Here is a 26,287-nt window from a genome sequence, read left to right on the forward strand (position 1 = left end):
CTAAATGGGTGAGGTTGCATTATGAACATCGTTCCTCTCCAGGCTGGAAATGAGAATGCTTTCTTCGGCAACAGGAACTTCAGAGTGGGCTTCTGCAAGGCAAGCATTTCTGAAGCACATTATAGTTCTAGATATGCGACTGGGCCTTGGCGAACACCACAAACGTTTCGCTATAGCGCTAACAGCTATCAGCAACGCAGATAATATCAGCAGGATGACTATCCTATGATATGATACTTGAAAAAGAGAGCAAGAAAGAAAAACTTGACAGTAACAGTTTTAGGTTTATGTTTAGGAATTAAAATATGGGAAAGTGGTATCACATACCTTTCGCTGGTGGTACTGCAGTCTCATGATAATCTGAAAAATAATGCATAATTATCTACTTCATTGGTTAGAGATTAGAGCAGGGGTGTCAAACTTCCAGCCCACAGGCTGGTTTCATCATACCAAAGCTGTACCCACCCCATTGCCGGCAATGCAAAAAGAGTCGCAATACATTGCGACACGTCACGTGACGTGGCGAGTTTGACACCCGTGGATTAGGGCAATGTAGTTAGGAGTAAGCGCTGCAGTTTGCACCTGATTTAATTATTTTTAAAAGGTATTTTGTTTTTAAAAAACTGGCACATGAAATAAAAATATGTGCATTTCTAGATTGTATCTAGATCCTTTATAGGCATGCTTAGACATCACAAATGGTAATTTTGCTTAGAACTGCATCTCCCAACCCAGAGAAAAATGTCAAAAGTAAGATAGAATTATATAAAACATCCTGTTGAGTCATATGAGAGAAGTCAAGAAGTATCCACAGAATTTATCTTCTGATAATCATTTCTTTTCTGCACATCACAAAAAACTATTCTGAAAATAAGCAAATTTCATCCCCAACCCCCACTGGCAGTTATTTTATATTTCTCCAAAGTTTCAAAATGTGCCTATCAGCCTCAAAAGATTCTTAGATTTAATAGTTATATTAAGAAGTCTTACTTGAGCTAAATTTATCTCCTCAGAAAAATAGGAATGTTAAACAGGTTTCGTTAGGTAATAACATCAACAGTTTACTTGAACAAATCATCAGGTTTAAGGATTTTTTTCTGCTGGTTTTATTCAGTATACTGTATGGGTATAAATATTAATTATAGCTTTTCCTCTTGTGAGTGTATTATTTAGAATAAAAATAGTTGCTGCTAATTTTGGCCCAAGTGGTATCCAAAAGTACTGTGTTTGAAAGGGAATCTTCTAGGAGTAAAATGGCAGGTTTTTTTGTTCAATTAGCTGATTCGTGCACATTTTTTTTAATTTAGTAAAATGGGGCTGGAAAATCCCTGTCCAATTCATGCTCTCAAATGTGGAATGATGCATACCCCATCTATAGCGTTCCCCCCTGCATAAAATATCTAGGTTCAAATGATAAACATCAGCCTCACTGAATTTTCATTAGTTGTAGTCGGGATCTTTGCAAGGCCCATGGCACTTGTCCTTTTTAAAAACCCAAATTCCTCAAGCGGTCCCAAATGTCTTATCTACTCTGGGGATTGGAGGCTGCAAATAGTTTGCTTTGGGCCCAGCTAGGTCTATGTTTGCACAGAAGAAAGAATTAATGTTTCAGCAACAACTTGGGGCTTATGGGTTTCCTACGATTTGACTAGAATATAAGAAGAGAAATTATAGTAAGGTGGTCTTCCAGTTTTGCGCAGTAGCACAGCAGCCGAGAGATCGCGGAGTTCCGCAACCTATGGCCTATTTTTTTTGTTTGGGGACCCTAAATGGGCCTAAATTCGCCCCGGAGAGGTGACAGAGAAGGAAGGGTGCCCTGCCAACCATAGAGAGACAGCAGGTGATCCGGTCGTTCGGGGAAAGCCCTCCAGAAACCAGCAGAAGAAAGGCTAGCTTCACTCTAGAGTCTAGCCCAAGCTACAAGTAGCCGAAACCAAAAAGCACTAATTTAAGCTTGATCATAAACAATGTGTTTGGAACTGGGTAAGAATATCGATTCTCTCTCTTCTACTTGATAATTGATTTCCTGGAAAAAAAAACCCAAGAAGGAAAAATCCTCTGAAAGTGAGAAGGAGGGGGACTCTTGCTCCACCCTCCCACAGACAGAAGTGGTGAAAAACTTTTATGCAGGACAGAAATACACTGAAATGAAATGAATATAAGACTTAAGTCTGGATAAGTATGGCATTGGTGGAATTAGTTAAGTTTTTCCGTGCAAAAGATTATTGATGATAACAGAAAAAAGTAACTTCCTGTTTTGAAACTGAAAAATGAACTGGTGCTGACTTCATGGTAGATGAAAATATACAATTGTAGTTGCTCTGATACAGGAACTGGCAGAAAGCCCAGAAAAAGATAACCTGTTTTAACCAAACAGAGAACAGCTGTAACAAAGAAAAGAAAACATTTTGGGCTATCTACAAAGTGAGAACCATAAACTTTAGAAAAAAAAAATGACCTTCCTGGTTTATAAATACTTATTGAACTATGACTCTAAAGCTGTTTGCAGAGAAAGGAAAACTTTGATTTTTGGCTATCACGGAACATCAGAGATCTGCAGAAAGAACATATCAAGAAAAAACAGATACTTTCCAGGAGGAAATGTATGTTATGTTGCAACTAATACAAATGACAATGACTTCAAACCACGAGGAAATTAAAAACAACTTTGGGAATATATATATGAACACATCTTTAATTTAACCTCACAACAAGAAAACTTTCAGAAAATAAAAAAGAGCTATCAAATAAAGTAGACAACTGAAAATAAACCAGAGGAAAGAGATTTAAAGATGGAACCCAACAATGGAAGGAACTATGACTTAACCCCCCTTCTTGGATTACTGCCTTGTCGTGGCGAAGGGGCTTGCGTAATTCAATGAAGCTATGAGCTATGCCGTGCAGGGCCATCCAAGACGGAAAGGTCATAGCAGAGAGTTCTGACAAAACGTGATCCACTGGAGAAGGAAATGGCAAACCACTCCAGTATCTTTGCCATGAAAACCCTATGGACAGTACCAAAAGGCAAAACGATATGACGCTGGAAGATGAGCCCCTCAGGTTGGAAGGCGTCCAATATGCTACTGGGGAAGAGCAGAGGGCTAGTACTAGTAGCGCCAGAAAGAATGAAGCGACTGGGCCAAAGCCGAAAGGACGCTCAGCTGTGGATATGTCTGGTGGTGAAAGGAAAGTCCGATGCTGTAAAGATTTTTTCTCCATAGGAACCTGGAATGTAAGATCCATGAATCAAGGAAAGCTGGACGTGGTCAAACAAGAGATGACAAGACTAAACATCGACATCTTAGGTATCAGCGAACTAAAATGGACAGGAATGGGTGAATTTAATTCAGATGACCATCAGGTATACTACTGCGGGCAAGAATCCCTCAGAAGAAATGGAGTAGCCTTCATAGTCAATAAAATTAGGAAAAGCAATACTGGGATACAATCCTCAAAATGACAGAATGATCTCTGTTCGAATCCAAGGCAAACCATTCAATATCACAGTAGTCCAAGTCTATGCCCCAACCACCGGTGCTGAAGAGGATGAAATTGACCAGTTCTATGAAGCCCTACAGCACCTTATAGAACTAATACCCAAAAATGATGTCCTTATCGTCATGGGGGATTGGAATGCTAAAGTAGGAAGCCAAAAGATAACTGGAATAACAGGCAAGTTTGGCCTTGGAGTACAAAATGAAGCAGGGCACAGGCTGATAGAATTTTGTCAAGAGAATACGATGGTCATAGCAAACACTCTTTTCCAACAACCCAAGAGACGGCTTTACACATGGACATCACCAGACGGTCAACACAGAAATCAGATTGACTATATGCTCTGCAGCCAAAGATGGAGAAGCTCTATACAGTCAGTAAAAACAAGACCAGGAGCTGACTGTGGCTCAGACCATGAGCTTCTTGTTGCAAAGTTTAGGCTTAAATTAAAGAAAGTAGGGAAAAGCGCTAGGCCAGTCAGGTATGAATTAAATCATATCCCTGTTCAATATACAGTAGAGGTGACAAATAGATTTAAGGAATTAGATCTGATAGACAGAGTGCCTGAAGAACTATGGACAGAGGTTCGCAACATTGTACAACAGGTAGCAACCAAAACCATCCCAAAGAAAAAGAAATGCAAGAAAGCAAAATGGCTGTCTGAGGAAGCTTTGCAAATAGCTGAGGAAAGGAGGGAAGCGAAAGGCAAGGGAGAAAAAGAAAGATATGCCCAATTAAATGCAGAATTCCAAAGAATAGCTAGAAGAGATAAGAATGCCTTCTTAAATGAACAATGCAAAGAAATAGAAGAAAACAATAGAATAGGGAGGACCAGAGATCTTTTCAAGAAAATTGGAGAGATGAAAGGAACGTTTCATGCAAAAATGGGCATGATAAAGGACCAAAATGGCAGGGACCTAACAGAGGCAGAAGAGATTAAGAAGAGGTGGCAAAATTACACAGAAGAACTATACAAGAACGAGCTTAACATCCCTGACAATCACAATGAGGTGGTCACTGACCTCGAGCCAGACATCCTAGATTGTGAAGTGAAGTGGGCCTTAGAAAAGCTGAGCAACAACAAAGCTAGTGGAGGTGACAGTATTCCAGCTGAGCTATTCAAAATCTTAAAAGACGATGCAGTAAAAGTGCTACACTCAATTTGCCAGCAAATTTGGAAAACTCAACAGTGGCCACAGGATTGGAAAAGACCAGTTTACATTCCAATTCCAAAGAAAGGCAGTGCCAAAGAATGTTCAAACTATCGCACCATTGCACTCATTTCACATGCTAGTAAAGTTATGCTTAAAATTCTACAAGCTAGACTCCAGCAGTATGTGGATTGAGAACTACCAGAAGTACAGGCAGGATTTCGAAGAGGCAGAGGAACTAGAGATCAAATTGCTAACATACGCTGGATCATGGAGAAAGCTAGAGAGTTCCAGAAAAACATCTACTTCTGCTTCATTGACTATGCTAAAGCCTTTGATTGTGTGGATCATAACAAACTGTGGCAAGTCCTTAAAGAGATGGGTGTACCAGACCATCTTATTTGTCTCTTGAGAAACCTATATGCGGGCCAAGAAGCAACAGTGAGAACTGGACACGGAACCACTGATTGGTTCAAAATTGGGAAAGGAGTCCGGCAAGGCTGTATACTGTCGCCTTGCCTATTTAACTTATATGCAGAGCACATCATGAGAAAGGCAGGGCTAGATGAATCAAAAGTTGGAATTAAGATTGCTAGAAGAAACATCAACCTAAGATATGCAGATGATACCACTCTAATGGCAGAAAGTGAAGAGGAACTAAAGAGCCTCTTGTTGCGAGTGAAGAAGGAGAGTGCAAAACCTGGGTTGAAACTAAACATTAAGAAAACCAAGATCATGGCATCTGGCCCTCTCAATTCCTGGCAAATAGATGGGGAAGAAATGGAGGTAGTGACAGATTTTATTTTCCTGGGCTCCAAGATCACTGCAGATGGGGACTGTAGCCAAGAAATTAAAAGACGCTTGCTCCTTGGGAGGAAAGCCATGGCAAATCTAGACAGCACACTAAAAAGCAGAGACATCACCCTGTCAACAAAAGTGCGTATAGTCAAGGCTATGGTCTTCCCAGTTGCAATGTATGGCAGTGAAAGCTGGACCATAAGAAAGGCTGAGCGCCAAAGAATTGAAGCCTTTGAACTATGGTGCTGGAGAAGACTCCTGCGAGTCCCTTGGACTGCAAGGCGATCAAACCGGTCAGTCCTAGAGGAGATCAACCCTGACTGCTCTTTAGAAGGCCAGATCCTGAAGCTAAAACTCAAATACTTTGGCCACCTAATGAGAAGGAAGGACTCACTGGAGAAGAGCCTAATGCTGGGAAAGATTGAGGGCAATAGAAGAAGGGACGACAGAGAATGAGGTGGCTGGATGGAGTCACTGAAGCAGTAGGCGTGAGCTTAAATGGACTCCAGAAGATGGCAGAGGACAGGAAGGCCTGGAGGAACATTGTCCATAGGGTCGCGATGGGTCGGACACGACTTCGCAACTAACAACAACAACAACAATGACTTAACCCAGGCGGAGAAAAATTTGCAGGAAATATTGGACATGGAAAAGATACCCTACACCTCAAGATCGCAAAATAAGTCTGAGGACAAGAAAAAAGATTCGACATAATAGATTAGAGAGCTGTCAGGAGAACTACGAGAACTTGAGAGACAAAAAATGTTAAGAGAAATTAAGAGAGAACGAAAGGAAAAGATTTTCAATGAATACGAAAGGGCGAAACATTCCCACAAAAACATCTTATTGATTTCTCTCTTGTACCTACATCATCTACAAGACTATGGGAAGACCTTTTGGTCCAGCAGAGCATGCTAATTAGGAAAGATGTTTGGCAAAAAAAAGGCTAAAGTTAGAATTAAGAAATTAGATGATGGGATCTATCAGATGGAATATCTTGAATAAGGTTAAAGAGACAGAAAAAATTGGATATAAATGAATTTTAGTTTAAAAGGGATGGGCCCCTCAAGTAACAGTATTTTTTATGATATGAGAAATATAAAAATGTTGGGATCTATATGAGGGAAATGTTTTAGATACTTAAGTGTAATTGATTTTGAGAAAATTTCAATTGACAAGAATGTTTTGAATAGATTTAAAAGATTAGATGATTAGATTTATTAGATGGAATATTTAAAGATTAAACATCTGCATATGGTTAAAAAGAATAGAAAAATTTTGGATATAAATGCATTCTAGCTTAGGAGGGACATGTTTTTTTCTTTTTTCTTCTCTTTTTTTGTTTTAAGATATGAGAAATGTAAAATTGTTGGGATGGCTTGTATGAGGAAAAAAGATTTATATACTTAAGTGTAATTAACTCTGAGAAAATCTTAACTGATAAGAATGTTTTGAACATTGTGGGAAAAACAAATCTAAAATATATTAAATGTATTAAAAAGAAAGAAATTTTAGTTACATATTCTTTAAACATAGATTCATACCTGTTTTGGCTTTACATACAAATCCTTTTTTCTCATGACAAGGCAGTAATTTCCAGATTCCATCTGCAGTTGTTAAAACAATGCAACTGTTTCCTTTCCATTGACTCACTTCAGGCTCCTTAGTGCCCCAGTTTGAATACTGAACTGGAGAGCCATCAAACCATATCACCGTAGCATCTAAGGGCAACATTAGTGATGTCACTAAAAAGTTGGGAGACTTCAGAATCCATGCATGAGACCTCACAATTCTATTTATCAATTTTTCCCTCACCAGGTATTTTTGTATATCAAACCTACATCCCTGTATGGATTTGAGGGGAGATATCTGTGAACAAACTACTACGTTTGCATCATAATTTCTTCAAAAATTAAATAGTCCCAGGGCTTTGGAAATTAGGGGAGTGTCCTTCTAGCTCTAGGTATCTTTAAGGGGGATCGTGCATCATAACTGCAAGCTACTTCTCATCATACAGTATTATCTAGAAATAATCATTAAATGTTTATGAAATTGCAATTTACATGGGAGCTGTCCATCTATTTTCTCTTTTTACGACATGAAATTATAGATATTTTGCAAGAGTCTTTTGGAGGAAGTAGACTGCAAAGTAAACAATGAAGAACTAATGCATTTATTTTAGGTTCAAATTAATTTTTACTTCAGAAGTAATGCTATTCCTTTTTATTCCTTCAAGATACTTCTATGTGTCATCCCTTAAACCTTTATGCAGAATGCAACAGCCTGTAAATATCTAAATGGATTTCTAAGTATGCATCTTTGTATTTTATATTAAATAACTTTAAAAAAAAACCTCAGAGCTCCCTTGCGAAACAGATGAATTTGAAAAACATTTTCACTCTTATGTTTAAACATGGGATATATAGACAAGGAATGTTGGTCCTAACAAAGGTGCTAAGAGAGCCAATGTAGGATAATGATTAAAGTGCTGTGCCAAAAGTAGAGAGATCCAAGTGCTAGTTAGCTAAGAGAATGGTGGTTCACGCTCTCTCAGCCCAAGATACTTAGCAGAGTTGTAATGTAGGGGAAATAAGAGGAGGGAGCATTCTTGTATAAAAAGTGCAATATAAATTTAATAAAGTATGGAGACTAGTTTATTGCACATATGCTTCCAAACTTAGTTAGAAGTGAAGGCATGTCAAAGTTCAAGAGGAGATAAAAAAGAGTAGAGATGGCTAAATAAAACTGGCTTCTGTTCCACAGAATTAATATGAAAGTGGTCATAGCAATAGCAATAGCACTTAGATTTATATACCGCTTTACAGCCCTCCCTAAGTGGTTTACAGAGTCAGCATATTACTCCCAACAACCTGGGTCCTCATTTTTCCATCCTTGGTAGGATGGACGGCTGATGAGCAAACAAAATACTTAGTTCATTACAAAACTGAAAATGCAGTAGGAATAAGGGGTCCTATAATCAGAATATAAAGTAAAATAGTTATCATTTGCATGTTGTGTTAATTAGTGGTCCAGCTTTAATTTTAACTACTGAAGAAATTGCAAGCATATGCTCTGTGCCGAAATCTCAAATAGTAGGATGTGACTTAATTCTTTCCCAGCTTCTGTTCACTTACTATCCATAAGGAAATGAGTATTCAACCAAATCATTTCAACCACAGAGCCAAAAGAATATAGTTCTTCTAAAAGAAAAATATTTTCATCTCTCCCTTTGATTGTTAGAAGATTAGAATCTGAAAATGAACAAATGGCAGATTTACTATTAAGCAAATATACTTAGAATATAAAAATAGGCTCCTGCAAGATTTTACCTTTAGGTTTACTTAGAATTTGCTTTAAAGAGCAGAATTTCTACATTATGTACTTAATCAATTTATTGCAAGATTTCTGGATTAAGATTATAAAATGGACAAATGAAACAAACACAACGTAAAGTCTACAGCAAATTCAAACAGACACAGAATAAAACCAAAGCAAATCCAGAGGCACAGAAGAACAGCAGTACAAAAACCATATTTTTTTAAAAAAAACTCCGAAGTCTGAGGAAAAAAAATCATTTTTTCCTCCTGGCATGGAATGCAAAAAGCAAAATATAGGTAGGCTATTGTGCCTGAAAAAGATGATCCATAACTAGGGCACCACTTTTATTTTTTATTTATTTCTGTATTTATTATATTTATATAGCCACCCATCTCACTAAAAGTGACTCTGGGTGGCGTATAAGAATTAATAAAGCCAGATACATAAAAACACTCATTATAAAAATATAAAGATCCTTATTAAGATGATTGAAAATCAGTTTGCTGTAGTAGTTCAGGTGCTGGCCTAGAAACCAGGAGACTGAGTTTTAGTCCTGTCTTAGGCCTAAAAGCCATTTGGGTGACTTTGGGCCAGTCCTTCTCTTTTACAGCACAGCTGACCTCACAGGTTTGTTGTTATGGGGTAGCAAACAGGAAGGAGTATTAGGTATGTTCACTGCATTTAGTTCCTTACAAAGTAATAAAGGTGGAATAAAACTCTTTAAGAAAAAATAAAAAGAAGATATTATAAAACATTCAAAATATATAAACCACACAGAGAAAGCAAAAGATCAACCAAGGTGAAGCCATCTAAGAATACATCTAGATTCCCTAGAAACACCCCCCACACACCTGGTTTGGTGTCCCAATCATATTTTAAGGAACTTCTGAAACAATAGCAAGGATGAAGCTAACCTGGCTTTGGGGTGGGTGTGTCTCTGTGTGTGTGTGTGAAATACTCCACAAGGCAGACACCACAGCAGAGGAGGCCCACCTCCTGGGACCAACTAAATGCAAATCCCCAGGAGACGGGATCCCTACCATTCTTTCTCTGCCAGATTGGCCTTGCCTTGCTCAGGCTTTCTCAGGAAGACCTCAAGGTGCGGAATGGGAGCACAACCAGAGTCTCCAAACCCTGCCTTTTTCCTGCCTCCGTGATCGCAGCTATCCCTTAGGTTCAGGCCTAAGTTCAAAACCCTTACTGATTTTCTTCCCAGATTGGATCTAATAAGTACTTGCTTTCACAAGGTTTTCACCAGTGCCTTCCTGCATGTTCCCCAGCTACTAAGCTGCAGTGGGGAGTCATGGGAAAAATTCTCTCATTGGAGAGAAGTGCCTGGGGCCTACCTTGATATCCTTATAGCCCTAGTCAAGTAACTTTATTATTAGGGTGAAGGGTTCTGGAACAAAGGGAAATTGTTTAGTCTTAACTGTTGCTTTCTTGCACCAGGGAAATCTCATGCAAGCGTGGGAAACGTGTACATGGATGTGATATATTGAAGGAGGCAATAAGGGAGTGTACAGGGATGATTGATGTCTTTCTTATGATGTAATGGCTCTGTTGTCTGATTTTCATTGGCTAACAAAGTTTATAAAGCAATGCTACCAACTTTCTAAGGTGTGGCACTTCTGGACGTAACTCTGCCAGCGTTCCAGATTGTTGGCCACCCAGCTCTTAATTTGATCAAATAAAGTGCTGCTTGATCAAGAAGTCTCCGCTTGGGTTATCTGATTAGATTGATATGATATCTCAGGTTCAAGTAAGGGACTGGGACCTTACAAGGGCAACAGGAAAATAATGTTACATACTGTATGTGATAAAAAAATGCTTGTATTTATGCTTAGTCAACTTTGCTATTTCCTATAACTTAGTGGCTTTGGGAAATATAGTTATCAATATATATTTATTTCTTACTGATATTTCTGTGCTACTCCATTCTAAATGGCTGAATGACATATAAAAGTAGCAGACTAAAAATTTATTTATTTATTTATTTATTTTTGGGACTTATATGCCGCCCTATCTCCCGAAGGACTCAGGGCGGCTAACAACCATAAAAACAACAATACAAAAGTTAAAAGAGATTAAATAAACAGCCCCAAAATAAATTAACTAAACAATTAAAAATTAAAACATTTTAAAAACCCATCATCAATCCAGGTCAGCCTGATGAAAAAGGAAAGTTTTGAGGTCGCGGCGAAAGGAACGGAGATCCGGGGCCATCGGGAGCTCAAGGGGGAGTTGGTTCCACAGGGCTGGCGCTCCCACAGAGAAGGCCCTCCCCCTGGGGGTCGCCAGCCGACATTGTCTAGCCGACGGCACCCTGAGGAGGCCCTCTCTGTGTGAGCGCACTGGGCGATGGGAAGTCGTCCCCGGCAGCAGACGGTCCTGCAAATATCCTGGGCCTAGGCCATGTAGGGCTTTAAAGGTAAGTACCAGCACCTTAAATCTCACCCGGAAGACAACCGGCAACCAATGCAGCTCACACAGGAGGGGTGTAATATGGGAGTATCGGGATGCTCCCATCACAACCCGCGCAGCCGCATTCTGCACCAGCTGGAGCCTCCGGGTGGTCTTCAAGGGCAGCCCCATGTAGAGAGCATTGCAGTAATCTATCCGAGAGGTAACGAGTGCATGGGTGACCGTACGTAGGGCATCTCGATCCAGATAGGGGTGCAACTGGCGCATCAGGCGAACCTGGGCAAATGCCCCCCTGGCCACGACTCCAATATGATCTTCAAAACTGAGTCGTGAGTCCAGGAGGACGCCTAAATTGCGTGCCCTATCAACGGGAGGTAACACCTCTCCTCCCATAACCAAAGATGGAACCTCTTGGACAAGTCGAGATGCCGGTACGTAAAGCCACTCAGTCTTGGCCGAGTTGAGCTGGAGCCTGTTCTTCCCCATCCAAATCCGTACCGCTTCCAGGCAACGGGAGAAGGGCGGTATATAAATTAAATAAAACTAAACATTGAGGGCATCGCTGGGTTGGTTCAGAGTGGAGATAAAAAGCTCGGTATCATCAGCATATTGATGATACCTCACCCCGAAACCACGGATGATCTCACCCAGCGGCTTCATATAGATGTTGAACAGGAGGGGCAAGAGGACCGACCCCTGAGGCACCCCACAACTAAGGGGCCTAGGGGTTGACCTCTGCCCTCCTGCCAACACCGTCTGCGAACGGCCCGAGAGGTAGCAGGAGAACCACCGTAAAACGGTGCCTCCCACTCCCAACCCCTCGAGACGTCGCAGCAACATACCATAGTCGATGGTATCAAAAGCCGCTGAGAGATCTAAAAGGACCAGGACAGAGGAATAACCCCTGTCTCGGGCCCGCCAGAGATCATCCACCAGCGCGACCAATGCCGTCTCCGTGCTGTACCCGGGCCTGAAACCCGATTGGTATGGATCCAGATACTCAGTTTCCTCCAGGACAAAAGGAAGCTGCCGTGCCACCACGCTCTCAACAACCTTCGCAAGGAAGCGAAGGTTGGAGACAGGACGAAAGTTATTTAAAATAGCTGGATCCAAGGCAGGTTTCTTGAGGAGGGGCCTTACCACCGCCTCTTTCAAGGCGGCAGGGAAGCAACCCTCACTCAAGGAAGCATTGATAACTGCCAGGAGCCAGCCTCGTGTAACCTCCCGAGCCGCATAAACCAGCCAGGAGGGACACGGGTCCAACAAACACGTGGCGGCACTTAATTTCCCCATGATCCTGTCCACTTCATCTGGAGTCACAGGATCAAACTCTTCCCAAATAATATCGGCCAAACCTATCGTTTCCCCTTCATCAGATACTGCCCAGTCGGAGTCCAAGCCAGCCCGAATCTGAGCGATTTTATCCACCAGATACTCACTAAACTCCTCGGCCCGTCCCTGCAAGGGGTCCTCTCCCGTCCCCTGATTTAAAAGGGAACGGGTCACCCTAAACAGGGCGGCCGGGCGGTTATCTGCGAATGCAATGAGGGTGGAGAAGAGAAGAGAAGAAAAAAACTAGTGGTGCTGAATAGGCAGTCCAACAATGTTAGGCCCCAAATTTAAAAGCTTCTTACCTTGCCTACTGCAAAACTCCAATGCTTCATAAAAGTTCAGATTCTCAAAAACAGTGGAAAAGCTATAGCAATTTCTGCCAAACCTTATCCAAGGTACAGTCTTTTCAACACACAATTCCTTATTTTCCATTGATTTATTCTCTATGACAAAGGAAGAGGTTGAAGTATTTTCCAGCATTATCACAAACTTTGTATTTGTTCATTACTTTGGCATTTTTAAATTAATTAATCAACCACAGGATTTTAATGTCAGTCATGATTTTTTGCGCACTGGCAGAAAATTGGGCAACTTTGCAATTATCTTGTGTTCTACAGTAATTCCCTCCAAATCGTTAAGCATTACATTATTTTTAATATTCCTGATTGGATTGCTATTTTCAAAAAAAAGCCAGAATGAGTTATATTTACCAAAAACATTTCAATGTTTAACATAAGAGCTTACTTACTTGGTGAAATACGGCAAATTGCACCACTCAAAAGCTTTTCACAGTCAGTATTTTTCCAATGTCCATTAGTATCAATGTAAACACAGTGTCCCGTACTTTGTGTTTCCTCTTCTCCCCAAAATGTAAAAAAAGGCCTGGTGCCATCTGACCACTCAAAGTGAAGGCCATCCTGCCAAAAGAAGTATTTGATTAGTCTCTGCAGGTCATTAACTCAAGAGGCTTTTATGCGGCAACTGCAATTTGATGAGGTACTTCATGCTACAGAAATGAAGCAATTCTGCTTGAAGTGAGGAGCAGAGTAAGATTCTTTAGGGAAGTGATCTGGTCTCGTCCAGTATTTCCAGTTATCCGAAAGAGGCTTCCGTGCATTTTCCAAAGCCTCTTCCAGTTAATAGGGCTGCCAGATAAGAGCCTTAAGAGCAACATGAGATGAAGCAAGGTGCCTGCTTTGGTTTTTTTGAAGCAGGGGAAGAGGGCCTGTTAGTCCATAAAGCAGCTTCTAAGGGAGGTTTCACATGAACTTTTTTGAAGCCAAGCATCTCTACCAAGCTTGTCCTTTTACCAGTTAATTGGGATTAATATACTTTATTCACTCTCGTTTCCAAGAAAGGGAACCTAAATTATTTACAAAAGTTATTTTCCCTCCACAGAAAACCACCCATCATTCTGAAAAGAAAGGAAGCTGCTTTATCCTACGTCAGATCATTGAGCCTTCTCTCTCTTGCCAGTTCTGAGATTCAAAACACTTATTATCGAGGAAAGGAGGCCTTTCCCAATTTAAAAATGAAATGTTTTTCAATGTATCGTGTCAAACAAAGACATCGACAAATACGAAGCTGCGATCAAATTACTTTTAAGGTTTGGTTTTCGTGGATGTTGAGGCATATTAATGAATCAGGAGATCATGACCACTCAGAGCTGGGGTTTCCTGCTCGTGTGCTGAGTTGCCAGCACAGCCAGGGGAAATGTTACAGTGGTGACTTCATTTTACAGGCTGGATTTGCCCCTCCCCCATTTCTCTCTCTCCCCCTCCAGGAAGGGAATCTCTGCCCTTCAACACAGGCTATAGGCTGACGTACAGGGTCTCCCTCCTTCTCCCCAGAGCAGTTCTCTTTCATTGTTAAATCTGGGGAGCCTCCCCCTGGTGCCAGTGACTGCACGAGGATGAGCCTCCCGTGGCTGCCTGCCCACTCCATCCCACCATCTCTTGGCTTGCCCGTGGCGGGGCCTCCGCCTGCTGCCAATGCTGCCGCACGTCGGGTTCATCTGCCTCCCCCCGGCGGGTTGCAGGCTTGGACTTACCTGTGTTGCGTGAGCAGTGGCTGCTGCTGGACACCATCAGCCCCCACGCGCTCGCTGTCTCCTGTGCTGGCCATGCCTCCCTCCCCAGGGCTGATGATGGTCTTAACTGGGACTTATTTTGGGGGTAGGGCTTATATTAGGAGCACACTAAAAATCAGGCTAGGGCTTATTTTCTGGTTGGGTCTTATTTTCGAGGAAACACGGTACCTACATCTGAAGTGAACAATCCAATCCAGTGAGCGTAACCCACTCGATTTATTATTACGGTAAGGAAAGCTTGATGGTAGTAGTCTGTAATGCTGACCAACTCAGCCCCATTTTTTTTGCACATTTGTAAAGCCATGTTCCAAGTCATACTGCCATTGATCAATGTATATGTACTGTTTGCATATTCTAAAGTATCCGGGATTGGGTACATCACCGAAGGATCAATGATGTATCTAGAAGTATCTGTGACAGAGAAGATCAAGAGTCTTTTGAAAAAAAGTTTTTTAATAAGCTTAACATTAAGACACTGAACATTTTCAAACAAGCTATAGCCATCTCTGAAAGAAATATAAGTGACAAGTATTGCAAACTATTAGAGTTGTGAGAGGACAGGGGATGATGGTGCCTGCCTCTTTAAGACCTCAGGCAAGCTGCTTAGCAAAGAGCTGCTATAAAAGCCCTGCAGCAAAGCTGCCAGGTGTGTTGTGTTGGTTGTGGTCATTGGTGTGCTAGTTTTGGAGAAGCAGTGGGCACAGAAGGGCTCAGGGAGTGAGAAGGGTTGTGAATTTTCTAATTCTAATAGGAAACTGGAAGCAACCAAAGGGGAAAGGAGAATGGGAGAAGCTCACTCTTGATAGTAAAACAGCTTCTTGGATGAGAAGTAGACCTTCCCAGTAGATCTAGGAAGGTTGTGTAATCAAACTGGGACTACTACCCAAGGATCTGCTGGTGTCTGGATCTGGGTGGCTAAGAGCTGTGGTGGCACAGTAGTTAGAATGCAGTATTGCAAGCTAATTCTGCCGACTGCCGGCAGTTTTGAGTCTCCCAGGCTCCAGGTGGATTCAGCCTTCCATCTTTCTGAGGTTGGTAAAATGAGGACCCAGATTGTTGGGGGCAATAGGGTGACTCTGTAAACCACTTAGAGGTGGCTGTAAAGCACTGTGAAGCAGTATATAAGGCTAAGTGCTATTTCTTGTGCTTAAACAAGCAGTGGGGCCATCTAGAGTTAAATGAATACTGTTGGTTGTCAAGACTAGTATTCTCCAGATGTGCTGAATAATCCTTGCAACAAGAGGAGCTTGTGGAAGAGTGCCGCTAGTTCTCCCCCCCCCCCCAAGCCTGCCCATGCTCAATTGCACCTGGTCCTGACTCCTGTCAGCCTGCCTGGCTCAGAGGAGTCTGTGGGCAGCTTTCACCCACCCACCTGCAGCCCTCACCTGCTGGGTTGCTTGCCTAGAACGTATGTCACATGAGATCCTCTCTTAATGAGCTGTGAGGTTTCTGGGTTACAGTGCCAACTGAGACAGTTGAGACTGCCATCACTATGTGATGCAATGTAACATCATGCTATATGACCACATCACATAGCAATGAAAATTCTAGTCTGAATTGCTATTAAAACCTGATGACTACCTGAACTTTGAAAGATCCCTGCCTATATATAGCAGGAAGAGCACCAAATCACCTAGAAGGGCACTCAAATTTATGCAGCTACCATATTCATTGTTCCCTTATCTTTAATCTGTAAACAACTGCCTATAAATAGTTGGTAAGCATTCTCATTTGCAGAAAGATGTCATGACTCTTATAGGGTATTTTTTGTACCATCTTGTCTCATTTTCATTTATTTATTCTTGTCATCAGGCAGAATAATTTCTTCCCCAACACCACAGTCATTCAGAATTTTGTATAATTTTTCCAAAAATTGCTTCATCAATTATCGCCATTCACCAAAGTGTAACACTGAACAGTTGCCCATTTCTCATCATGGTGTAAGAGTATATATTGAACTAGCAGCAACAACCACACATAAAAGCCCCATCCCAGAAATAGATACAGTATCTTCCATCCTATCTGTGCAGACATGTCAAACTCACGACGTCACGTGACGTCACGCAACGTATCGGGAGAGTTTTGCCATTGCCGGCAATGGGGTGGGTGCGGCTTCCGGATGACGCGTCCAGCCTGCGGGCTGGCAGTTTGACACCCCTGTATACACCTATAGAAAGCATCCAAAAAGCTGGTTGGGGAATTCTGGGAGTTGACGTCCACTCGTCATAAAATTGTCAAGGCTGAGAAACACTATTTTAGCTCAAGGATAATTGCTGGATGGGTCATTTAGGTAGTAGAATTCATACAACATATGAAAGAGATTATAAAGTTTAGCATATTTTTATATAAATAAAGTTATAACAATTTACCTTGAGCTTTCTGGCAGACAAACCCATTTTTGTTCTCACAGCTTTCAAGGTACCACTTTCCCATTAAACTGAAACTTGGATAATTTAATATTGAGGCACATAGGACATCTTTTTTTTCAGTATCACCAATGTAATGATTCTGAAATTAATATATTGTGATAGAAATCAGTGGGAAAAGTCATAGACAGATTTTAAAATAAAATTGATAATCAGAGTATGCATAAAAGAAAAGTGGGAAATGCCACAAAACACTGTACTATGGCTTTTTTTCATTCCCCCTCCTCCCAACTTTTTGGTCCCCTCAATTCACTGCCTTTCCAACAATCAACATGCAGTGTTATTGGCTGCATTGCCCTTTTTCATTAGAGTTTTCTGTGTTCTGCAGTATTTTTAGGATTTTTTAAAAATCTCAATAAAACACATTGCAATATTTTAGCATAGGAAAGTGATACAGGAATAGAGTAAATAACACAGATAATAAATCTCATGTCATATTCTTATTGTTGATTTGTGCAAGCAATAATGTACTCTTTGTTACTAGAAACACTTGATAGAATTGTTAGCAGATAGGAAATATTTAATTATGTTTACCTATAAAAATTTCCAATCAAACCTTTTTTTTTGACAGACAAAGATACAGTTTGCAGCAACAATTTTCTTGGGATTTTCCTTTGAGTTCTTCTTGAAATGATCTTAGGTGAACCAAGACTATACATTATGTAATTTCCTTTCACTGACACAGTTTTTGTTTGAATACTGAATGAATAGGAGAGCTACCAAAGGACATCACTTTATTACTGAATTCATTAAATAATCTCTGGAAAGCAGAATTCATCAACAAGATCCCGGAATTCTAGTTTTGATTTTCTTCTTTGCTTATATTAGAACTGGGCTACCAAATTCACTGATATTATGTACGTTTTTGTCCTTTTCATAGTGCTATCCAAATTCAAATGAGGAGGCTTTTTCCCCCAACTTACTGATAGTTCAGCATTCTATGGTTGTGCAAAGTGTTTAAAATATGCACTTCACAAAACTCCTTACACTGGACACAGCATGTCTCATAGAAGCTTTAAAGGAGCTTCATCATCCCTGAGACTCATATAGCTGCTTTGAAAAGTGCTCCCATTTTTCTCTGCATGTGTGTACAAAGCTCAGTAATTTCATCTGATTGATGTGTTGCACATGCACACAGACATCCTTTGAAATAGCCCTGTGAACTTTGCAAATGATGTAATTGCTTTAATACTTTGGAGATGCCTTATTTGCACTAATCTAATTTGCAAAGCACCAGAGGTGGATGCTGGATATGATTCAAAGTGGATAAATCAAACACCTTTTAGACCATTGGCTAGACTGGGAATTAAGAAAAAAAATCCCAGAAGAAGGCAGACTATTTCCATAACACTTACAGCAAATGAGCTTGATTCAAGAGCATTTTATCTGTACCATTTTAATGGGCTCTTGGTTATTCCTGATTAATATCTTCTTCAGGAAAGAGTTTTCTTTTTTTCATATTTTCTCCAGCCTTCCCCCTCCTCCTTCTATCTATGTAGGAAATACATTTATTATAAATACAATATAGGGTACAAAAAAGGTACAAAAAAGTAAGACTACATTGCCTTACCTGTGCTGGAGACCAGTTGGCATATTCTACTTCTTGTCCATTAAGCCGTTTTTCATAACTATCACTCTGCAGACCAATCCAGACATTAGATTTATGTCCAAGTAAGTTCATTGCAATGAAAGCTAGAAAATAAAACTAGAATTCAGAAACCTAAGGTCTGCTAAATTATTATTTTCAAATTAATAGTGATTGGAATTACATAGAGATGAAAAGTAAGAAATGCAGGCTGATACAACTTTTGGGGAAATCCGAAGTATAATTACTTTTTATCACTCTGAAAAGTCAGTTATCAAAGCCTCCTTTGGTTAGAACTACCATGCCTAAAAAGAACCTCAAACATACATGCCTCTTTCAAGGTAAGCAGCATTCTATAAAGCAGAATGCACTATATAGCTGATATAATTTGATCCTCATTCATTCTCTTTACATGACCAAACCATCTCAAATGAGGATTTCCATGCTATTTCATTCCACACTCCTTATCTTTTAGTGTTTTATTTTGTCACTGACTGCAAAGTTCTTTAAGAATTCTATGGAAATGCCACTATGCTTTCCAAGTTAGAGAAGAAAATAGGTATCAAGTTTGAGGTCCCAGGAAATGGTTTTTAGCTCTCTAATAGTTATCAAGGGGAGGTCTTAAATCCCAGGAAATGAGTTTAAATCTTCCCAGTACAAAGAGGCAGGAACTTATTCAAAGTTAAATAACCCTATAAAATGCAAATATACATGTGTTTTATAGCATTACTTACTTCCTCCATAGTTTAAACCAATTTATACCTGAAATGTAATATGTTGCACAGTGATATTTTACAGCCAATTGCAAGTGGTAAAGTTATTTTTTTTCTGATAGAAAATTATATCTAGTCTTCTATGAAAGATAATAAATATTCAGTTGCAAGACATAAATTCACAATAGAAAACTTAGTCAAGCATTTAAGTAGCCTTATTTTGGATCCTCTTACTTTTCCTCGTATAATATCCAATACAACTATTGGATAGGTCCTACAAAATCTTATTATGCTTAAGGCCCAGAGGCTTAAATATAAATAGATATCAGAGGTGGTCCTAGTAATAAAATAAAATATGGAATATTTGTAAGAAACACATATTTATAATATTTTGATAAAGGTGTAACACACAGTATGGTACCTTGTTCAACTTCATTTTCAACTGACACAAGTGATGCATCATAGTAGCTGCAGGTTTTTTGAGCAGAATGCCAACTTTTTAAATGGGCTGAATCCTTTGGAATCTGCACCAGGAAACACTGTTTACAGAAAGAAAGATTGAACTGGGTCTTTAGGATAGCCATGAATCACATAAATAAAATTTTATTTGCAAGACTGGATAAGGGTAGGTTTGGAAAGAATGAAGAAGCTGAGTTAAAAGAAGTGATATAGACCATGCTTCTTGTTTAGCACATTAATTGGAAAAGAAAAAAAAGAAACATAAACTACAATTTATAAATAGAATAGCAATTTAGAACACTCAGGAAGATAATCAGAATTTTTTTAAAGGCAGTTTTCTAGTGAAACATCAGATGGACACTGATTGATGGGGACCAGGGAATCAAATTGGGCTCCTCAGAGACTGTAGTACAGGTAGTACTTGACTTACAACAGTTCATTTAGTGACCATTCAGTTACAACAGAACTGAAAAAAGTGACTTATGACCACTTTTTATACCACTGTTGCAGCATCCTCATGGCCCCGTGATCAAAATTCAGATGCTTGGTAACTGACTCATACTAATGACGGTTGCAGTGTCCTGGGCTCATATGAGCCCCTTTTGTGGCCTTCTGACAAGCAAAGTCAGTGGAGAAGCAGATTCACTTAACAACCGTGTTTAACAACTGCAGTGTTAATTTAACAGCCACGGTGATTAACTTAACAATTGTGGCAAGAAAAGTCGTAAAATGGGGCAAATTCACTTAACAAATGTCTCACTTAGCAACAAAAAAATTGGACTCGGTTGTGGTCATAAGTTGAGGACTACCAGTATAGCAGAGGAAAACGTGACTACGTTGCTGGGTATGGTACTATTAACTGCTGTCTCCGACACGGCAAAGGCAGGAGGGGAAAGGTAAAGATAAATGGGATCGCATTTATTCTCGCATTGCTTTTAGCATTAACCTTAATAACAACGTATTCCAAACTAGCTTACATCAAAGAATAAGTCTGAATTTTCATTAGTAATGATCATAAGGGATGCACATCCTACTCTATTAAAATACACTCCCCTATTACTCATCTATTATATCAAATAACCAAAATTGCATTTGCCAGAAGGATAAAATTGCCAAGGAGCAACTAAAAGCTAAGCTCTCTATTGCTCTTTTGAATATAACCCACATAGCAACAAGTGAAAATCAGAAATAATTAAAGTTAATGAAAAAGGATCCAGCATAGTTTAGCACAGCATTATCCCACATGGGTAGTATATATGGGTATCTTGTTGGATTTAGAAAGGAATAATTGTATTACTCTACATCCCTGCCTTGCTTTAATGTCCAAGAGCAACAATTACTTGATTAAAGATTCTAAGATGTTCTTTAAAAAAATCAGGAACTGGTTGCTCCAAGGGTGTTCCTGAACGTTCCTAGTTGCATGTTTTTGATTACACATCAGCTGCTACTATTTCCTGACTTGCATTCTTGTACCTTTTCCTGATCTTGTTTTCTATATTCTAGTGTTCTCTCTTGCTGTTTATTCTATCCTTTACCACATTAAGCCAGATATACTGTATTCTCTTCTCCTGACAATAATATTCTTTCTGAGTATCTGCTCTGAATATCTGCAGTTTTATAACTGCACTTATTCTTTTTACAAAATGTGTAAGATTCATAAAGCAAAGATGTATTCTAGCAACACCAGAACAGAAGGCAGATTATGTTGAGTGACAGATACATACAAAAACAGAAAACAAAATCAGGGAATTCCATAAAGTATTTAAGTCACAGAACTATCTTATCCCTGCTTTTCTAATCCACTTCTTTTCATTGGTCTAATGTTCAGGTGATTATTTCACAGACCTGTTGGGAATATTGGAGGAAGGAACATTATGTTTGTCCCCTTGAGTTGTACAAAAATAAAAAGGCAGGATATAAATTGAATAAACATACAAGCAAACATATCCAATGATGATGAGCCTCCAGGTTACTAGTTTAAGAAATTAATTAAACCATAGTCTAATTATCTGGTAAAAGCCCTGATATTTTGTCAGCAACTGTGACTGGCCTCTTTGATTCACTAGATCACATAACATTCTAAACCATGGATTAAAAACTAAAATAACAGGGTTCACTGCATGAACTAAAACAAACCTAAACAAGAGAATTATGGCTTAATATCACACTTGGGAACTCAGTCAAAATCTTTAGCTGAAGAAAACACAAAAGAAAATGGGACACATATTAGGTTGGTAATGTCATCTGAAGGATTACACTGGTCTACAAATTTTGGGAAATTATCGGCCTCCACGATAAAATATGTTAATTCTTACATATTTTGATTAGATGAATTAGGAAACAGGTGATAAATCTGCTGGTTGGCTAAAGTTTTCAAGATATTTCACAATAAAGATTTTTACACAGGTGAGTATATTTGCCTACAAGGGAGGGAGGTGTCTAATGATCATGATGCCTCATAACTCTTTGACAAAGTATGGTAGAACAATGAAAATGGTACCACGTGGAAGTGTATAAATTTAGTTTCACGTGAGACTAAAAGTTATCACCTAACTGTAATTTATTGTTCTTTTACTGCAAGGTACATTTGTCTTGGTCAGATCTATGCATGATACAGTTATATCTGGTGGCTTGTGAAAGTGTTATTGCATAACATTTCCCAGGAACAGTTGTGTGATATTTTCCCTCAGAAACCAAGATGCCACAAAACTGTAAACTATCACCATCAGGGGTTTATTGCATATCATGCAGCTTCAGGCAGTTATATCTGAGGGAGATTGGCAGTTCAAAAATGTGAAAAATAAATAAAATAAAATAGATATAGTGGAATTAAAAAAATGTTGTATTAAGTCTCACTAAAAGAACATGAAAGATATTACCAGCTAAGACAACTTGAAAAATCAGTGGTGGCTGAGCACATGTTATTACATAATGGACATAAGATTCAATTTAAAGCTACACAAGTATTAGCAATCATCCCAAATCCTCATGTATAACCACACAGAAAAGCTATACGGTTATTAAAATGCCCCAACAATTTTAATAAGAAGGCAGAGTCTGAAGTTTTCAAAGCTTCATTTCCAGTTTTACAAGATGCCAAAATAAAAGAAGCCCTTAATTTATCAACACCATATAGAATCTATAGCAGTATCAAATAAAAGAATAACAATAAACAGTAGCCTTTCAAAGAATCAAGAATTTGTTCCTCTGGAGGTTTTTTAAATCAGACACACACACACACACACACACACACACACACACACACACACACGAAGAACCAATCAGAACATTGTCCAATTAGTTGGTTACCAATTAGTTTGGTTACAAATACAAAAGCTCAGAGGTCCTGCTCAGTCATCTGTGAACTGCTGAGAAGTGTGCTATGGAGCAGCTCACTTTGCCTCTGAAGATGCCAGCCACAGTTACCAGTGAAATGTCAGGATACCAGATATTTCGGCCAAGACTTTGAGTCCAGGATCTCATTAACACTGGCTGTGAAAGCCTGCAATCTACAACAAATAAATCTTTTATCCTATGAATTTTTTGCATCCTGCTTCATTCCTTTATTTGCATGCTTATTTATTTATTTATTTATTTGTAGTATTTAGTCTATCTGAAGTGGGAAATTATGTTTAATAGCATCTAAAGAAGTCAGGATATGTAACCATTGTTTTGGGGTTTCTGGGTCAGAAAGAGAGGTAAACTTTAACAAATAGTTTTCAGATGTTTCTCTGCTTAGATAAGCCTCATTTGTATTTTAAGCAGATAAGATTCTTAAATATAAGATTGTCTTATGTTTATGTTTATTGGACATATACTTATGCATAGTCGTTCAGTACAAAATGTTTAATATAGAATTTTCTCCCTTGAGACTGAGAACAGCATCTCTATCATTCATCCATGCATGTTTTCTTGCTATTGAGGTTTGGGATACAACCAGAATCATGTTTTATCATCTGGGATTTTCACAGTACAGGTAGTGCTCAAGTTACAACAGTTCATTTAGTGACTGTTTGAAATTACAATAGCATTAAAAAAAGTGACTTATGACCATTTTTCACATTCATGACCATTGCAGCATCCCCATGATCCATTGATCAAAATTCAGATGCTGGCCAACTGACTCACATTTATGACCGCTGAGGTGTCCCAGGATCATGTGATCACCTTGTGCAACCTTCTGACAAGCAAAGTCAATGGGAAGGCCAGATTCACTTAACAACCGTGTTACTCATTTAGCAACTGCAGTGATTCACTTAACAACTGTGGCAAGAAAGGTTGTAAAGTGGGGCAAAATTCACTTAACAGATGTCTCACTTAGCAACAAAAATGTTGAGCTTAATTGTGGCTGTAGGTCAAGGACTATCTGTAATATTAAATTATCACTTCAGAATGAAGCAAATAATTCATTAAATTATTACATATATTTAATAATTTAAAAACATAAAGACATGTGCTTTTAAGTGGTTTTTTTATTACCGGTAGTAATGCATTTTTGGCCAACGTACTAAACTTAGGGTTAAGGTTTGAAATTCTGTAAGGTTTTTCTTTAAACCAGCAAGTACCTTGAATCCAAAGTACAGCCATCCTTTAGGACATGTTCCTTGATATTCTTCTTTCAAAATTTCTCTTTCAGTAATTTGTACATTTTTGCGCTTGCAGATACAAGGTAGAGAAGTGGTACAGTTTGCAAAGCCCCACTGTCCTAAATGATGCAATAACATAATTAATAAAATTAAAATTACCCTGTCAATATGGAATGATACTGTAATGGAATGTGTGGATGACCTTGGGGAAAGAGGGAAAGATGGTGCCTAGAAACAATCAGATAACAGAGGCAGGAGCTCCAAGTGGCTTAAAGATCAGAGAAGGAAACATAGGAAGGAATCCCCCTAATGGAGCAAGCAATTAAAAGAGCCAGTGGGAGTATATTCCTATCAAGACTGCCTCAAGTGTAACAGTGAAAATCCATACCAGTGAAAATGTAAGACAACTCTTTCATATTTATTTATATTAATATACAGGTATTCCTTGGGTTATGTTGGCAATGGGGACCAAGATTGTTGCCGCCAAGCAATGCAATGGCAAAGCAGGACATCACATGACCATATCACTTAGCAACAGCAATTTTGGGCACTCCTGGTTGCTGTCACAAGCCCAAGATTATGTCATTATGTCATTAATGACCAACAGGTCATTAAGCAGGAGCGGAGGGAGTCACCAATAAGGTGGGGGAGGCACTGGGAAGCTTGGCACAGTTTGCACACGAGTTGGGAGGAGGTGGTGCTGCAATGCAGTGTGAGCACAGGGAGGCCGGGAAAAGGAGGCCATGGGTGTGAGTGCAGGGAGGTTGGCAAAGGACTTACCACAACAACTTGTGACTTTCCTTGCCAGCTTCCTCATTGATTTTGCTTCTGGGAACCTGGCAGGGAAGATTGCAAACAGCAATCATATGACCACAAGGGTGCTGCAACAGCTGGAATTTTGAGGACCACTCATTCAGCACTATCACATCTTCACTGGATAAGTGGTTGGTAAGAAAGAAATTCTGTATTGCATTTCCTGACCATCTTTCAAAATGCACACTTCCTAGTGCCCAAGTGTTTTGTCTCTGCCTTCCTTCAACGTATTTGAATTTATTCCAAGATAAATTCATTGTACAGGTGTAAAACATAATTCTCCAAGTGTGAGGATGGCACTATAAGAATTGGAGTTTCATAAAATGACTTGTCAATAACTTATGTTCCCAGTTCAATAGGTAGAGAAGAACAAAGTAAAAGCAAACTGCAGTTCATATCGCACAAACCCTTTTCCAATATTAGATCACCTGTCGGGCTAAATCAATTTGTAACATTTTTGGGCCACCCAAAGCTTCTCTCTCTCTCTCTGTGTGTGTGTGTGTGTGTGTGTGTGTGTGTGAGAGAGAGAGAGAGAGAGAGAGAGAGAGACAGACAGACAGACAGACAGACAGAGACAGAGACAGAGAAAGAGACACAGAGAGAAACATCTGAAGGACTAGTTGGCTTTGACCGGCATTGGATGATACACCCACAGTATTTCCTCAAAAGTTCAAATATATTTCCAGTAAAAATCAACAGTCCATTTCATACAGACAGTGCTACTTGTATTATTTCCTGGATTCCTCCTGCTGTATAAAATAAAAGCAGTCAATTTTTTAACCAAATCATTTCCAATATGATTTGTGGGAACTGAATGCTGAGCTCCCCTAACCCGAGCAGCCTTAAATTTACTTCGCAGGAATCCTCCAAGGCAAGTATGGATGATGCCCAAGAGAAATCCAAGAAAGAAAAGGGATGTGTACCATTCTGAGTACAGAAAATGTTGTTCCACGGATATCATTTCTCATGCCATGCTCAGTGCTATAAAAGGCAGTAAGATATTCTTGTTGGAATTAAGTGTTTGGAGCACAAAATCTGCATAGTATCCAAAGATTCCACAAATCAATATTCTCAGTTAAAAAACTGCACAATCTTGGAATA

The 26,287-nt window shown here is 39.4% G+C and overlaps 1 protein-coding gene across 1 annotated transcript in view; it reads right to left on the reverse strand.

Moving 5' to 3' along the window:
* The window catches only part of PLA2R1 (phospholipase A2 receptor 1), a gene marked incomplete at both ends in the record, with an annotated part of 73,026 nt that continues 46,739 nt past the window's right edge, over positions 1 to 26,287 (reverse strand). The window contains 11 exons of the mRNA XM_081339394.1: positions 1 to 236; positions 328 to 360; positions 6,989 to 7,165; positions 8,579 to 8,695; positions 12,818 to 12,958; positions 13,264 to 13,432; positions 14,777 to 15,015; positions 16,974 to 17,112; positions 18,601 to 18,722; positions 19,750 to 19,867; positions 24,353 to 24,492. Of these exons, the coding sequence (XP_081195520.1) occupies positions 1 to 236; positions 328 to 360; positions 6,989 to 7,165; positions 8,579 to 8,695; positions 12,818 to 12,958; positions 13,264 to 13,432; positions 14,777 to 15,015; positions 16,974 to 17,112; positions 18,601 to 18,722; positions 19,750 to 19,867; positions 24,353 to 24,492 (1,631 nt within the window). The remainder of the gene's footprint in view (positions 237 to 327; positions 361 to 6,988; positions 7,166 to 8,578; positions 8,696 to 12,817; positions 12,959 to 13,263; positions 13,433 to 14,776; positions 15,016 to 16,973; positions 17,113 to 18,600; positions 18,723 to 19,749; positions 19,868 to 24,352; positions 24,493 to 26,287) is intronic.

Source organism: Vipera berus (genome assembly GCF_964194415.1).
Source record: "Vipera berus genome assembly, chromosome: 1".
Classification (NCBI taxonomy): Eukaryota; Metazoa; Chordata; class Lepidosauria; order Squamata; family Viperidae; genus Vipera; species Vipera berus.